Source organism: Trachemys scripta, chromosome 6 (assembly GCF_013100865.1).
Source record: "Trachemys scripta elegans isolate TJP31775 chromosome 6, CAS_Tse_1.0, whole genome shotgun sequence".
Lineage (NCBI taxonomy): Eukaryota > Metazoa > Chordata > Testudines > Emydidae > Trachemys > Trachemys scripta.
In genome coordinates, this window is record NC_048303.1 from 98,483,812 (window position 1) to 98,499,386 (window position 15,575).

Consider the following 15,575-nt stretch of genomic DNA (forward strand, 5'->3'; position numbering starts at 1 on the left):
TCAATCAATTTGTAAGCACCTAGAAGATAAGAGTGATAAATAACAATCAACATGGATTTGTCAAGAACAAATCAAGTCAAACCAACCTAATAGCCTTCTTTTACAGGATAACAAGCCTTGAGGATAACGGGGAAGCAGTAGCTGTAATATATCTCTACTTTAGTAAGGCTTTTGATATTCTCTAACATAACCTTCTCATAAGCAAACTAGGGAAATATAGTCTAGAGACAAACCTACTATAAAATGGGTGAACGATGGATTGGAAAACTGCACTCAGAGAGTAGTTCTCAATGGTTCACAGTCAAGCTGGAAGGGCATATCGAGTGGGGTCCTGCAGGGATCTATCCTGGGTCTGGTTCTATTCAATATTTTCATAAATGATTTGGATAATGGCATAGAGACAACACTTCTAAAGTTTGTGGATGATGCCAAGCTTGGAGGGGTTGCAAGCACTTTGGAGGACAGGATTAGAATTCAACATGAGCTTGACAAACTGAAGAAATGTTCTGAAGTAAATAGGATTAAATTCAATAAGAACAACTGTAAAGTACTACACTTGGGAAGGAATACTAAATTGCACACATGCAAAATGGGAAATGACTGCTTAGGACAGAGTACTGCAGAAAAGGATCTGGGGGATACTGTGATCACAGATTAAATATGAGTCAACAATGTAAAAGTGTTGCTAGAAAAGTGAACATCATTCTGGGTTGTATTAAAAGCAGTGCTGTAAGCAAAACATGAGAAGTAATTCTTTCAGCACTGATAAGGCTTAAATTGGAGTACTGTGTCCACTTCTGGCCACCATACTTTTGGAAAGATGTGGACAAATTGGAGAAAGTCCAGATGAGATAAACAAAAATTATTAAAGGTCTAGAAAACAGGACATACCAGGAAAGACTGTAAAATATGGCTTTGGTTAGTCTGGGAAAAAGAAGGCTTGCTGGGGAGGGGGAGAGAGAGGAGACATAATTGATAACAGTCACTGAATATGTAAAAGGCTGTTACAACAAGGAGGGTGATCAATTTTTTTCCTTAATCATTGAGGACAGGACAAGAAGTAATAGGCTTAAATTGTAGCAAGAGAGATTTAAGATAGAAAGTTTTTCCTAATGTCTAACTGTCAGTGCAGTTGGGTGGCACAGGAGTGGCAGGCACAAGAGGTGGTGGAGCCAGCTTTGCCAGCTTGCTGGCTGTGAAGAGTTCCTGTGTGCAAGGGAGTTCTCCACTGTCCATTTCCAGCAACTTTAAGACTGCTTTGTGCATAGTGGTTTTAGTAGACCACAGAATCCAGCCCAGTGGCTTCACAGGAAGCAGGGTCAGGCCCTTAACAAGGACAGAAATGAGGCAAAACATGACAGAGGATGTGGGCAAGAGCACATGCACAGACTCTTACCACCAAAGAACAAATCAATTGAAAATAAGAAAAGAGGCCATTAGTAACTGAATCCAGATTAAAACAACTCTCTTCCTTATTGATCACTAGTGCTAAGAAGTTTATTAATTATCGAAAAAGCACAACTGGATTTTTACACACAAAAAATGCCTTCCTACACAAACCAACCCAGAGCATCTTAATATTAACACAAAAAATATTTTCAGCTCTCTGCCATGAAATCATAAGAATTTAGCCCTCTTGAGTGGGTGGATGAAGTAAATTACTTTGTGCAGCTTCATGTTTGGCCTGAATTCTCCCCAATTCTACATACACTGACTTTTTCCACTGTTTAGATGTATGTTTTTTATAATACGCTCATACCAATTCTAATAAGCTGAGAGTACTTGGGGAATGCTTTCTTCAGATAAGATTTATAAAACCTCTAGTTTAATTATTTTATTTCTCTTAAAAGAAAATAAATATAAAAATAAACTTTCAAAACAAATTATGCTTACTATAAGCGGGACTCCAAAAATGGGCCCAATCCTTTCAGGTACCCCACATGAACACAGAGGTTTGCCCATGTGAAACAATGTCCAGGGTCAGAGACTATGAGATATTAATGAGACTTTCCCAAGCTATGATTTATCTCATTACTATTGGTACTATCCATTGCAGGAAGCAATGAATCAGTTTAATGGTGTAATGGGTAAGAAACAGAATTTGTTAAAACTGGAAATTTCACCACGAAAATGGTAGGACAACCTTTTCAAACATGGGTGCCTAAATTTGGGTCCCTAAATTAATACAAGTATCACCTTTTAGACATACACAATACAACCAATAATTTGACTGACTAGATTGGAAATATGTAAATTTATCATCTTTTTGTTGCTGCTCTGATTTGTTATTAGCTCTATAACAGACAATGGTGCAAATCCAGCACAGTGTTATTCTATTGAAGTCAATGCATTTACACCAGGGTGAATTTAGCTTAGTAACAATAATGAAACAGTTTTGCATTTCTATAGTACCTTCCAGCCAGCAATTTAAAAGCTTTTTGCTAATTCTAATGCATTAATCCTCCCCTCTCCTGTGATGTAGGGAAATATTATTATCTCCAACTGAATTATGGGGAAAATGTTGAGCCCCATGAACTTGGCCCTTTTCCATTGGGTTCCAAATCCAGGAAGCAATGTCATTGGAGTGAGCTGCATCAAAGCAGCTCCCACAGCAAACCACCATCGCCTCCTATGCATGACTCTTGCTGCTGCCACTGTCTACCAGGAATTAAAATTGCTGGGAAGTCAGAGAGAGGATCCTCATGCTCATTCCACTTGATATGGATGGTGCCACAATAAGAGCTAACTCCACCCTCTCCCCCCACTCAATTCTCTGTTTCTGCCAGATGCCATCTGAAGGCTGCTACCACCAGACTCTACCCATCTCCCACCACAAACTGAAGTGAGCTCCTTTTAAAACCCAGGTGCCCTGATTAGCCTGCCTTAATTGATTCTAGCAGCTTCTTCTTAATTGGCTCCAGGTGTCCTAATTAGCCTGCCTCCCTTAACTGGTTCTAGCAGGTTCCTGATTACTCTAGCACAGCCCCTGTTCTAGTCACTCAGGGAACAGAAAACTACTCATCCAGTGACCAGTATATTTGCCCTCTACCAGATTCCTGTACCCCACTGATCTGGGTTTGTCACAGCCCCTTTACACTGCTAAACTGGTTTAAAGGGGCCTTAGTATAAGGGATAATCAGACCATAATAAATAATGTTCTACTTAAGAGACAATAAAAATATTCCCACAACAGTTTTGTATTTTCCAACCTCTTTCTTTAACCATTTGCCATCTAATCGCTGACCTGAAGGAAGAGGGAAGCGCTATGAACAAATGTCTTCCACAGACCTTATTGTGACTCCAAGGGATATTAACCATGTGGTGAGTACTCTTGTTCTTTCCCACTCAGCTGCCTTGAAAATCCCCACTGCTTGATTTGTTTCAGAAACAGTTAGAGTTGTAGAAGAAAAATCTTGATTTTAATTATTTGCCAATCTAGTGTCTCAATTCTGACTAACTTAATTTGACTAATTTGAGTTAAAATTAGAATGTTTCAAATTAAATTGTAACTTTAGAACAACATACTGCAGAGCTAGAAAAAAATTGGCAAAATTAAAGATGTTGATGGGTAGAATGTAAGTATTAATGCCCTAACTGGAGCATTTATTACAGATAATTTTTAGTAGATTGTAAGTTCGAAAAAAAGGTAAGCAAACCTTGGCTTCAGTTCTCCATGTGTGTAAGATGACCATGCAATGCTGGATTTCTCCCAATACCTCTTAAAACCAGTCAGTTTTGTCCTAATGCTTTTGGTTTCTGAGAGTTTCCTATCTAAAAATATGTAACAACACTAAATGTTACCAAACATTTACATATAATTAATTTACGATTTTTTTATCATAGGGAGCGATCTTACTTCACTATGAGTAAATTCTGACACCAAAGTATAGTACTGTAGTTCTACATTCTACTGTACTCCACAAGAAACATTTCCTAAAAACATACATCAACTTTACTCATTGAGTCCCAAGAACAGCCTAATCAGAGCTGTTTATTTACATGCAAGTGATAAAAAAGGGCTAATAAAAACAATGAATTTCACAAACAGTTGTTATGTGTCATTACTTGACAGCTTTTTTTAATGCAAAAACTAAGCATCTCAAAACACATGAATCAATTTCAGTTAACAATGAATTAGGAATTGGAGAGATGGATGCTACTTTATCAGTGCTGAACCATTATTATTATTATTTTTATATCAAAGGTCACAAAATTTTAGATTTACATATAAACACCCAAAATAAATAATTATAACAGTCAGAGAAGAATTATGACAGTCAGAGAAGAATAAACAACTGGATCATGCATATATTCAACAACAGAGGATTAGCACATTTCTCATGTAGTAAGAGTAGTAAGTAGTCATTAGCAATGGTTATATATTTTACATAATTAAAAATGAACAACTTAACAAATGTGAAAAATTTCTTTACCTATTGAAACTTGGCTTTTTTTCTGCTCTGTTTTACTATTCAACTCAAGATCATCCAAAAGTTTCATAAAAGTAGATTCTCCTTCAGATGTGTCCTGTTCTTCAAGACGGCTGTTCTCTTGTTCTATGGCATCAGGATTTATGTCATTAACAGAGCTTAGTTCAGTAGCTCCGCAATCACGGTGAGTTTCTTCAGTCTCCTCTTGCTCAACCACCTTACCCTCAAGATGTTTGGCGATCTTTTCTTCTTTCGAGTATCCACGGTATTCTTGGAAAGAAAATAGCTGGTTTTTCTCTTTAGGATGAAGACATCTGGCCTTATTTAACTGATCCAAATAAAAATAATATTTATCCAAAACACTAATATCACAGTCTGAATATAAGAGTGGCTTATCATCCCAGCATATCTTTTGGCAATCATTACTTCTTTCTCTTAGTTTGGGGAATTCCTCTGAACTGCTTTCTGAAACTTGTGAAGATTTGATAACTTGACTGAAAACATTCTTCTGCTTGTCAGTCACATCTCCTAGGAATACTTTGGATTTATGTTCCATATTGTCTTTACTAGACTGTGTTAATATACCTAATAAAACACAACCACACCCACTGCACCAAGTCATATCTGGATAACTGAGACTTGCACAGTCAGGGCAAACTTTAAAAGTGTGTTCTGGAGGGTTCACTAATGAATTCAGCAAAGGATTGCTACTTTGCATGGCTGGATCTTTCTTAGAGCATTTTAGCTCTATTTCTTTTTGAGCTCTCTTGTAGTTATTTCCTTTACCCATACTATTGTCAAAACTTGTGCTACTGAAGATACTGTCTGTTTGCTCTTCTCCAATCCATTTTCTCGCTTCAACAGTGGAATCTGAGAATTCCATATCCTTGAACCTTGATTCATTTCTCTGATCTGTCTCTCTCTTCAGAGGTGTAAAATCTACCACCAGATCTTCCAATTCATCATTTTCAACCTCAGATTCACTAGAGAAGGGGATACATCTGTTTTCAGCCTCTCCCTTGATGCTATTTGCAATAACCTTGTCTTCACTGCAGCCATGAGCCTTTAAGGACAAGTTGAAATCCTTGTGTTTATAATTTTCTTTGTTCTCCAATATGAGCTTTTCTCCCACAGACCATTTTCCATTGCTGTACATCTTCCTCATGGAGGCAATACTACCGCCCAGCACACCAGAACTCAAATATTTTATATTTTTTTCTTTAAATGAAAATATGCTGTGTGAAGATTTTTTGTGCTCCTTGATCTCAGCACCAGACCTATTAGTTCTCTTTGTCTTCACAATTCTGTCCGTGCATTCCTCATCTGAACTATCAACTAGGGGAGCCCAAAAATAAGTACTAGGATCTTCACGTGGAGCCTCTGCGGTTTTACTTGAATAATTGTCAGTTTTACACACAACTTGAGGTTGTGGCTGGACACTACGTATCTCTGACCACATATCTTTCTCACCTATATTTTGAAAATTTGATTTTTCTTTGCTATTCCAGGTTTCATCAGCAAGTGCAAGTCGGCCCAAAATACATGGGGAGATCTCAGGGTCCCTTCTTTCTCTCTTGATCCTAATTATTGTCTTTCTCTGATTATTATTATTATTAGCCTGAATGTTATAGAAATATTTGTTTTCAGGGGCTAATGTTTTATCTCTTAAAGGATCAAGAGAAATGCACCTCTCTGTATGCTCTGAGTTAACTTCAGAGATTGAAGAAATGCTGGAACTCTTAAGAATATTAGCATGTGCATTGAGGTTAAAAGCATCTGTCGATTGTGACAAAGAACCATATGAGCTTCTGGTTTCTTTCTTCTCCCTATTTAGTGCTATTTCACTTTCATTGTCTTGAGGCAAAATAAGTCCTTGAGATAACTGTGAACATTTCAGCCTATGAGCTGCTTGCTGAGATTTACTAAGGACCAATTGTGCCCAACTCATAACATGCTGGAGTTTTTGTGTCTCCGGAACAGTCAGATCCTCAAGTAGTCTATGATCTAATTCTGAAATACAAGTCTGGCTCATATATTTGCTATGTGTTTCTGGATTTGTGATAATTGTTTCTTGTTCTTTTCCTTCATGGTTTACTCCAGATGATCTCTGAATTAAAGGTTTCCTTCCATTTGTTGCATCATTAGGTTGCTGAGAGCCACTTAATGTGGAAATCTGATTTTCTTCTTTTGTGCTCACTGCAGAATGTAAAACTGCTCCTCTGGAAGCTGATGAACTTGGTTTATTATCAGTACCACAAGAGTAAATCCTTGTCCCTCCACACCTTCCATAGTAAGCTAAGCGCTTGGCCCGTAAGAGCTTGAGGTCGCGGGTGCGAGGTGTGTCTGTTTCATTAATGATTTCAGCATGGAGCCGTTCAGCTGCTTTTTCAGATAAATGCTCCATCTGCAAAAAACATATGTACACAAAAATGAAATTTTTCAGCAAAAGTAGAACTACAAATATAATTCTTACAGATAAACTGAGACCTTCCCTGAACATATTCAATGCATTATTACAGGACTGAAGCAACTAACTATAGACAAAAAAGGTAAAAAATGCATATTAGTTTAGATTAAGTAATTAAAACAAGATGCAATTTTACTTTTCCATTCTGAGGCTAAAGACTTGATCCTGCATCGAATGATGTCAATGGCAAAATTCCCATTAACGTACATGGGTCCAGAATCAGCTGTAGAAGCACTAGCTCCAGCTCAGCAAAGTACTTAGGCATGCGTCTAACTTTAAGCATGTGAGTAGATCCACTAACTTCAATGGAATGGCTCATGAGTTTAAAATTAGGCACAATCTTAAGTATATTGCTGAGTCAGGGCCTCAGTTCAGACTTTTTAAAGCTGCGTGAACTTATTGGCTTTAAGGCCAAACAGCTGCTTTAAGCACACAATTATCTTCTCAGGCAACAACATCAAAATACTCATCACATTACAAAGCTTCTGGATAGAGTTTAGGGGAAGGAATATGTGATGATAAATGGTACGTAAGAACAGCCATACTAGGTCAAACAATGGTCCATCTAACCCAGCATCCTGTCTTCTGCAAGTGGGCAATGCCAGGTGCCCTAGAGAGAATGAACAGAACAGGTAATCATCAAGTGCTCCATCCTGTCGCCCATTCCCAGCTTCTGGCAAACAGAAACTAAGGACACTTCAGAGCATGGTTTCGCATCCCTAACCATCCTGGCTAGTAGCCATTGATGGACCTATCCTCCATGAACTTGTCTAGTTCTTTTTTGAACCCTGTTATAGTTTTGGCCTTTCACCACATGCTCTGACAGAGTTCCATTGATTGACTGTATGTTGTGTGAAGAAATACTTGGTTTTGTTTATTTTAAAGCTGCTGCCTATTAATTTCATTTGGCGACCCCTAGTTCTTGTGTTATGAGAAGGAGTAACTGACACTTCCTTATTTACTTTCTCCACACCAGTCATGACTTTACAGACCTCAATCATATCCTCCCTTAGTCATCTCTTTCCAAGCTGAACAGTCCCAGTCTTACTAATCTCTCCTCATATGGAAGCTGTTCCATACCCCTATCCTTTTTGTTGCCCTTTTCTGAACCTTTTCCAATTCTAATATCTTTTTTCAGATGAGGCAACCAGATCTGCACGCAGTATTCAAGATGTGGGTGTATCATGGATTTATATAGAGGCAATATGATTTTTCTATTTTATTATTTATCCCTTTCCTAATGATGCCAAACATTCTGTTCGCTTTTTTGACTGCCCCTGCACATTGACTGGATGATTTCAGAGAACCATCCACATTGCCTTCAAGATCTCTTTCTTGAGTGGTAACAGCTAATTTAGACTCCATCATTTTGTATGTATAGCTGGCATTATGTTTTCCAATGTGCATTACTTTTCATTTAACAACACTGAATTTCCTCTGTCGTTGTTGCCCAGTTACCCAGTTTTGTGACTTCCCTTTGTAACTCTTCGCAGTCTGCTTTGGACTTAACAATCTTGAGTAGTTTTGTATCACCTGCAAATTTTGCCACCTCACCGTTTATCTCTTTTTCTAGATTATTTATGAATATGTTGAACAGCTCTGGCCCCAGTACAGAGCCCTGGGGGTCACCATTATTTACCTCTGTTCATTCTAAAAACTGACCATTTATACCTATCCTTTGTTTCCTATATTTTAACCAGTTACTGATCCATGGGAGGACCTTCCCTCCTATCCCATAACAGCTTACTTTGTTTAAGAGCCTTTGGTGAGGGACCTCGTCAAAGGCTTTCTGAAAATCTAAGTACACTATATCCACTGGATCATCCTTGTCCCCAAGGCTTGTTGACCCCCTCAAAGAATACTAGTAGATTGGTGGAACATGATTTCCCTTTACAAAAATCATTTTGACTCTTCCGCAACAAATCGTGTTCATCTATGTGTCTGATCAATCTGTTCTTTCCTATAATTTCAACCAATTTGCCTGGTACTGAAGTTAGGCTTACCAGGCTGTAATTGCCGGGATTGCCTCTGGGGCCCCTTTTAAAAATTAGCATCACATTAGCTATTCTCCAGTCATCTGGTACAGAAGCGGATTTCAATGATAGGTTACATACCACAGTTAGTAGTTCTGCAATTTCACATTTGAGTTCCTTCAGAACTCTTCGGTAAATACCATCTGGTCCTGGTGCCTTATTGCTGTTGAATTTATCAATTTGTTCCAAAACCTCCTCTTATGACACCTCAATCTGGGACAGTTCCTCAGATTTGTCACTTAAAGAAAATGGCTCAGAATTGGGAATCTCCCTCACATCCTCAGCCAGGGAGACCAATGCAGAGAATTTGTTTAGTTTCTCTGCAATGGCCTTATCTTCCTTGAGTGTTCTTTTAGCATCTCGTTCAGCCAGGGGCCCTCCTGGTTGTTTAGCAGGCTTCCTGCTTCTGATGTACTAAAAAAAAAAAAAAAAAAATTATTGGTGTTACTTTTTGAGTCTTTGGCTAGCTGTTCTTCAAATTCTTTTTTGGCCTTCCTAATTATACTTTACACTTCACTTGCCAGAGTTTATGCTTCTTTCTATTTTCCTCATTAGGATTTAACTTCCACTTTTTTAAAGGGTTTTTTTTTGCCTCTAACTGCTTCTTTTACTTTGTTGTTTAGCCACGGTGACACTGTTTTGGTCCTCTTACTATGTTTTTTTAATTTGAGGCATACATTTAAATCGAGCCTCTATTAGAGTGTCTTTGAAAAGTTTCCATGCAGCTTGCAGAGATTTAACTTTTGGCACTGTATCTTTTAATTTCTGGTGAAAATTAGGAGATTCATATTTAACAGAATAGCACAAATGATAAAATACAATATATAGTATTTTGATACCATAAGAAGTGTACAGGTTAGGGAGGTAAATACAGTTTAAAAAGTTAACTGTTTAAACGGTTAACTGTTTAAGTGGCTGGGGCCCATCCCGCTGGAGTGGCTGGGTGGTGGCTGGGCCTGCTCTGGCTAGCCGGCACTGCTTCGGCTGGGCACTACAGCTGGACCCGCTCCATCCAGGCGGTGCTGCTCCATCTGGGCACTGCGGCTGGGCCCGCTCCAGCTGGCACGAGGCCACGGGAGCCAGCTGGCCAGCCAGCCCAGGCGTTAACGGTTAAGGCAGTTAACCGGTAAGACTATGCTTACCGGTTAACCAGTTAGCATTTTACATCCCTAGTACAGGTGTAATGAACTGGACAATCATTCCACCTATACTACACCTCAGTTTCGTTTGAAATACCAGTAATTATACTCAAGAAGGAAAGAATCCGACTTGACTTTCAGATCCAGGTTTCTGCATTTGACAGATAAAAAAAAAATTGATCAAATTTCATATGAAGTAACTGAAAGACAAACATGGAACCCACAATGTCATTTCTGTAGAGTCACTTTCTGGATGACACAAAACAAAAGAGTAGTGAAGGTTTAACTAATATCAAAACAAAACAAGCCATCCTTCTACTAGATGGTGATCAGGTTGGGTGTTACTGAAGCTATGTGGAGCCCCCAAAATACTGGGAGTGAAATCCTGGCTCAACTAAAGTGAATGGTAAAATTCCCATTGACTTTCATGGGGACAGCATTTCACCCAGAGGCCAAAGGCAGTCAGTTGTTTTGTTTGTTTTTAAGGCCAACTCCGGAAACTGCTGAAGAACTGCAAAAAATGCATACTATCTCAATCCACCAGGAGCATTATCTCAGGGCTCATAAGGGCTAATGGGGGAAGACAGATTGGGGCAGGGTGTGAATGGGAGTGAGGCACAGGACCACAGGAGGAGGAAGGCTCAGAGACATATGGGGACAGGGGGAGAGGGGCAGAGTTACATAGGGACAGGGGAGTGGCTGGGTGAGCACACAGAAACACATGGGGACAGGGAGACATAGGGACAGGGGAATAGCTGGTGATGGCACAGACACATGGTGATGTGGGAAGAGTGCAGAGCTACATAGGGAAAGGGAGTGGCTGGGTGAGGGCACAGAGGTACATGGGAGCAGGCAGATGTGCCTGCCTGAATGGGAGAGGCTAGGGCCAGCGAGGGTCTGCATGGGGTAAGCTCCCTAACAATCCTTCCCTGCCCTCCCCCTAAAAAAACCTGTTTCATATATGACAGGTTCAGTCACAGAGACCCTCTTGGGACTGTCACCTGACATGCTGGAATTACCTCTGAGCCCGTTTTCCCTGCCAGCTTGGGACTTCCAGCAGGGCCGCCCAGAGGATTCATGGGGCCTGGGGCAAAGCGGGGGAGCTGCGGCCCGGGCTGGCTTTAGGCACTGCGGGGCCCGATTCGAAGAAGCTGCCGCCGAAGTCCCGTCGCTGTCTTTGGCGGCAGCTCAATTGCTGCCGCGGAGGAAGGACCCTCTGCCAAAATGCCGCCAAAGACAGCGGCAATGATTGAGCTGCCGACGATGACATTACCGGAACTTCGGCGGCAGCTCAATCAGCTGCCGGTGCCTTCAGCGGCACTTCAGCAGAGGGACCTTCCTCCGTGGCAGCGATTGAGCTGCCACCGAAGACAGTGGCGGGACTTCGGCGGCAGCTCCTTCTGGACGTTGCGGGGCCCTCTTAAGGGCGCAGGGCCCGATTCTGGCCCTGGCTGCGGTGCTTGTACTCACCCAGCGGCGGTCCGGGTCTTCGGCGGCGGGGGGGCCCTTCAGATGCTCCGCGTCTTCGGCAGCACTGAAGGACCCGCCGCCGAAATGCAGTTCTGTATTGTAGTTTAAATGAATTATTACTCAGCGTTCTGTATTAATATGCCTAGTAAGGAATCTATTTGTCAAAAAACCTTTCCTGAATCTTTTTTGTTGTCTGTATGGTTACAGACATATTTGCTGACAGGTATTTTGAACTAAATGACCCAAAATAATTGAAACTGGTGTGATTATATTGTGTTATTTTGACAAATAAAATATGCAGAATTTTAAAATATTGTGTGTAGAATTTTTAATTTTTTGGCACAGAATTCCACCAGGAGTAATCACTGTTCCAAAGCAAACTGGATACCACCAGATTAAACCCTTAAGAAAACAATGTGTTATCATATGAGTCTCTAAAACAGATCACAGTCTGCAATTGCCACCTAGAGGTATAAATAAATTATACTTGTGTTTTAATAGTACAGAATATTAGTTCATTTCAGTGACAATGCTGCAGATACAAGCTATGTCAAGTGGGGCAATTCAGCAGGGAAATAACTTGGTAAACAACATCAGCAGGGGGAGGGGAGACAGAAAATTAGGAGGAGGCTAAGGGATGGTAAGACTGGCAACTGAAGGAGGAGAGGTGAGACAATGCAGCGAAAGGGTTTTTCTTGTTCCTAGTAGAGACAGGTGATATTTGAACATGGTTAGGCAAAACTAAAAGAAATGTTGATTGGTAATTTACAACGTGAGTAAAGATCACATTGGCTCTAACTTAATAAAGTAGGCAAAGCCTACTCTGCTTCGTCTGGCCTGGCCCAGAGTTCCCATTCACAGATAGCCTATTTTACCCCCATTTTGTCTCATCCCACAACAAGAAAACTAGACAATAACTGCCCTCCTTTGGTTCAACAATATGACAGTTCTGGATGCAGAACAAGGGTTAAACATCCAAGTTTTCTAGGGATTTAGTTTTCTTTTGTTGATTTTACCAACATCTCTCTCTAATCTCTCCTCTATACCATTTTCTTTAATGCAGACCAGATTAATAATTAAAAACAATACTTTTCACTGCTACAGTACCTTCCCTTAAAGAACCTCAAAAGACTTTACAAACATTACCAGTAAGATGGGTAAATATTATCCTAGTTGCCCCAGAGGAAGAAATTGAAGAACAGAGTGATTAAGTGACTTGCCCAAAGGCACACAGATCTCTGGCACAGATAGGAATACAGCCCAGATCTCATCCACTTTTGCTAGAAAGCAACACAAATGAGGCAACATAAAACAAATAGTGTTTCCAAATGATAAAAGAACAAATAATATTTACTAGATACACAGCATTTCAACTGAACAAAATAGAACAAAGTCAGAAGAGATTTCTTCAACACATTAGCTCTCCAATACCTTTTGGTACATCCCTGTATACTCAATAACCTGGTCCTTTTAGTACTTAGTCTCTGACCTTTAAACCAGGCTTCCTCAATCTTCATGTACCCAGGTGGGTTTCTACAGGAGTAGATCTCAAATACTGCTGCTTTAGAGCTCTCTTTAACATGAAGGTCAAACTTACTTCTCTGGCTCAGGTCAACCTTTCACTTCACTTCTAATAGTTTATCCTATATCCAGCCCACTTCACCTTTTTTAGAAATCCCCTATCCAGAAGAAATGACCCAAGGGAGTTACCATGTAACGCAAATATCTTTAGGACTTTAGAGATAAGTTATATCACACCAGCAAACAATGCTGTATCTTCACTGGAGTGATGAGACCAGGCTGCTTTGAGCAAAATGGAACACCACATACCAGGACATGTAGTCTGCGTTGATCTCTATTCTAGCTCCTCCCTGACTGCTCAAAGAGGAAGTTACCCTGGTATACTCCTCCTCCCTCAGCTTCTGTCTGAGTCCTTCTCCCCGGTGAATAGTGCTTCCTTTTACAACTGCTCAAAGCTTTCTCAAGTAGCAGCAGCAGCAGAGTAAAATGGAACTGATTTTTGTCAATTACACCGCTCCCCAGAGGGTTCTGAATAGCAGCTACGTAAACTAACAAGACTGGTTAGTGTTTGCTGTGCTGCAGTTTTCACCTTGAGCAGCAGCAGCATACTGGAAACATGAGCTGTCTATCTGAAGATTACTCCTGGGGGAATTCTGTGCCACTGCGCAATGCAGAATTTGTGCAGAATTAATGTTCAGCGCAGAATTTCCTTTTCCCCCCAACAGAACTGGCACTGCAGAGCTGTTAGCTGTCACTAGGGGCAGCTGGACCCAGCAAAGCCCAACTTCCAAATAGAAGACACTGCTGGGGGGAGAGGGAGGAGGAGCTGGAGGGTTCCTGGAAGCTACAGTTCCTGGCACATCCTGAAGGAAGGAGACAGCGTGCAGGAAATGCCATACAAGCCCGGGTCAGCATCAGGCTGCTTCTCCCTCTGTATACATGGGCTCTGGGAGGGAAGGGGTTGCGAGTGTCTGGGCTGCTGGGGAGGGGCACCTCATGGCTGGGCTCTGGAGGGTAAGGCGAATAGAAACAGGAGCTGGATTGTCGTAGGGGTTTCTTTAACTCTCTACTCCTGGGGGAATTTTTCATGTGTCTGTATTGTTACAGTATACTGATAGGTATTTTGGAATAAATTACCAAAATAATTGAAACTGGCATGATTATATAGTGTTATTTTGACAACTAGGATATGTGGAATTTTGCAGAATTTTAAATTATTGTGCATAGAATTCTTAATTATCTGGTGCAGAATTTTTAATTTTTGGCACAGAATTTCCTCAGGAGTAGAAGATCCAGGAGGCAGTACTGCACCAGTTTGCACTTGGTTCACATTTGTTTATCTTCCCAACCATAAGAACTAGAATTTGTTTTTTAAATGAAAGTTTATATACTGCAGAAGTTTTCCAATTAGCCAAAGACAAGTGGATTTTTCAAGCCCTGCTTATAAAACATAGTCCTATCACTTAAAATAACCTGCATAATCCTAAAGAAAAATACAGTACATTCCCCAATCAATTGCATAATTGTATTGTGTTCATCCTCACCCTCTCTCTCTCTCCCCTAGCCCTCCCTGTGCTATCTATCATCTTACCTTATAGCAAAGGCTCTCAAAGTTGTTTTTATAGTATGGATCACCTCTTAATGGAGAGATTACCTCATGGACCCTCCCTTTCTGTTGCATACATTCCTGTAGCAATTACTGCAACTGCTCACATACAAAAGTAGTGTGAGGAAAGTGTCTAATGTATTTTTAACTTTTTTTAAATGCAGTCAAGCAGGTGGAAGCAAGGAAGTGAGTCAACACCCTGTGACCAGCCAGCTGTCTGTGAACCCTTAGCAAGTGCTTCATGGACCACAACTTGGAAACCAGTGCTTTAGAGGGTAAGCTCTCACGAACAGGACAGTCTTCATCAGCTCTGGAAAGTTCCATGTCCACCTGGGGTGCTATATAATAAACAACGATAACATAATTTTAAAGTTGAGTGATGGTGGGTGGACTGGTGTGTGGAGGGATGGATCAAAAAGCAGCTGAGTGTGTGGGTGTGTAAGTAAGGATATGGCTGAGTTTATGGGTTGGGAGATGGATGGGAAAGTGGGTTGGGGCACAGAGAATCAGGAGGAGAAGAGTAGGATAAGAAATTTACTAGGCGTATGGAATGGTGGTACATATGGTTTGGCAAATGAGCAAATGGTTGAATGTAAGGATGTCTAGGAGAATGGGAGAGTGTATGGATGACTGGGCACTTGGATGGCTGGGGGAGTGGGCAGATGTGTATAGGGGGATGTCCAGGTGAGTGAGCAGTTGTATGGGTGGCTGGATGGCTCCTCAAATGGGTGTGTGGATGGGTAGATGACTGAGTGCATGGGTGGGTGTCTGAGTGAGAAAGTGAATGGCTGAGCTAGTGGGTGGGTGTATGGATGAGTGAATAGATGTATGGATGATAGGAAGGCAGATGGTGAGGCAAGTGGTTGGGTGGTCATTTGGCTGGGTGAGTGGACGTGGATGGATGGAGGG

At 40.8% G+C, this 15,575-nt stretch overlaps 1 protein-coding gene across 1 annotated transcript in view; it reads right to left on the minus strand.

Moving 5' to 3' along the window:
• LOC117879349 overlaps positions 1–9,044 on the minus strand; it is a 101,499-nt gene extending 92,455 nt beyond the window's left edge. The window contains exons 1-3 of the mRNA XM_034774470.1: positions 9,012–9,044; positions 4,434–6,834; positions 3,657–3,771 (exon numbers count right to left, since the gene is read on the minus strand). Of these exons, the coding sequence (XP_034630361.1) occupies positions 3,657–3,771; positions 4,434–6,834 (2,516 nt within the window). The 5' untranslated portion in view covers positions 9,012–9,044. The remainder of the gene's footprint in view (positions 1–3,656; positions 3,772–4,433; positions 6,835–9,011) is intronic.
• Between the last annotated feature and the right edge of the window lie 6,531 nt (positions 9,045–15,575).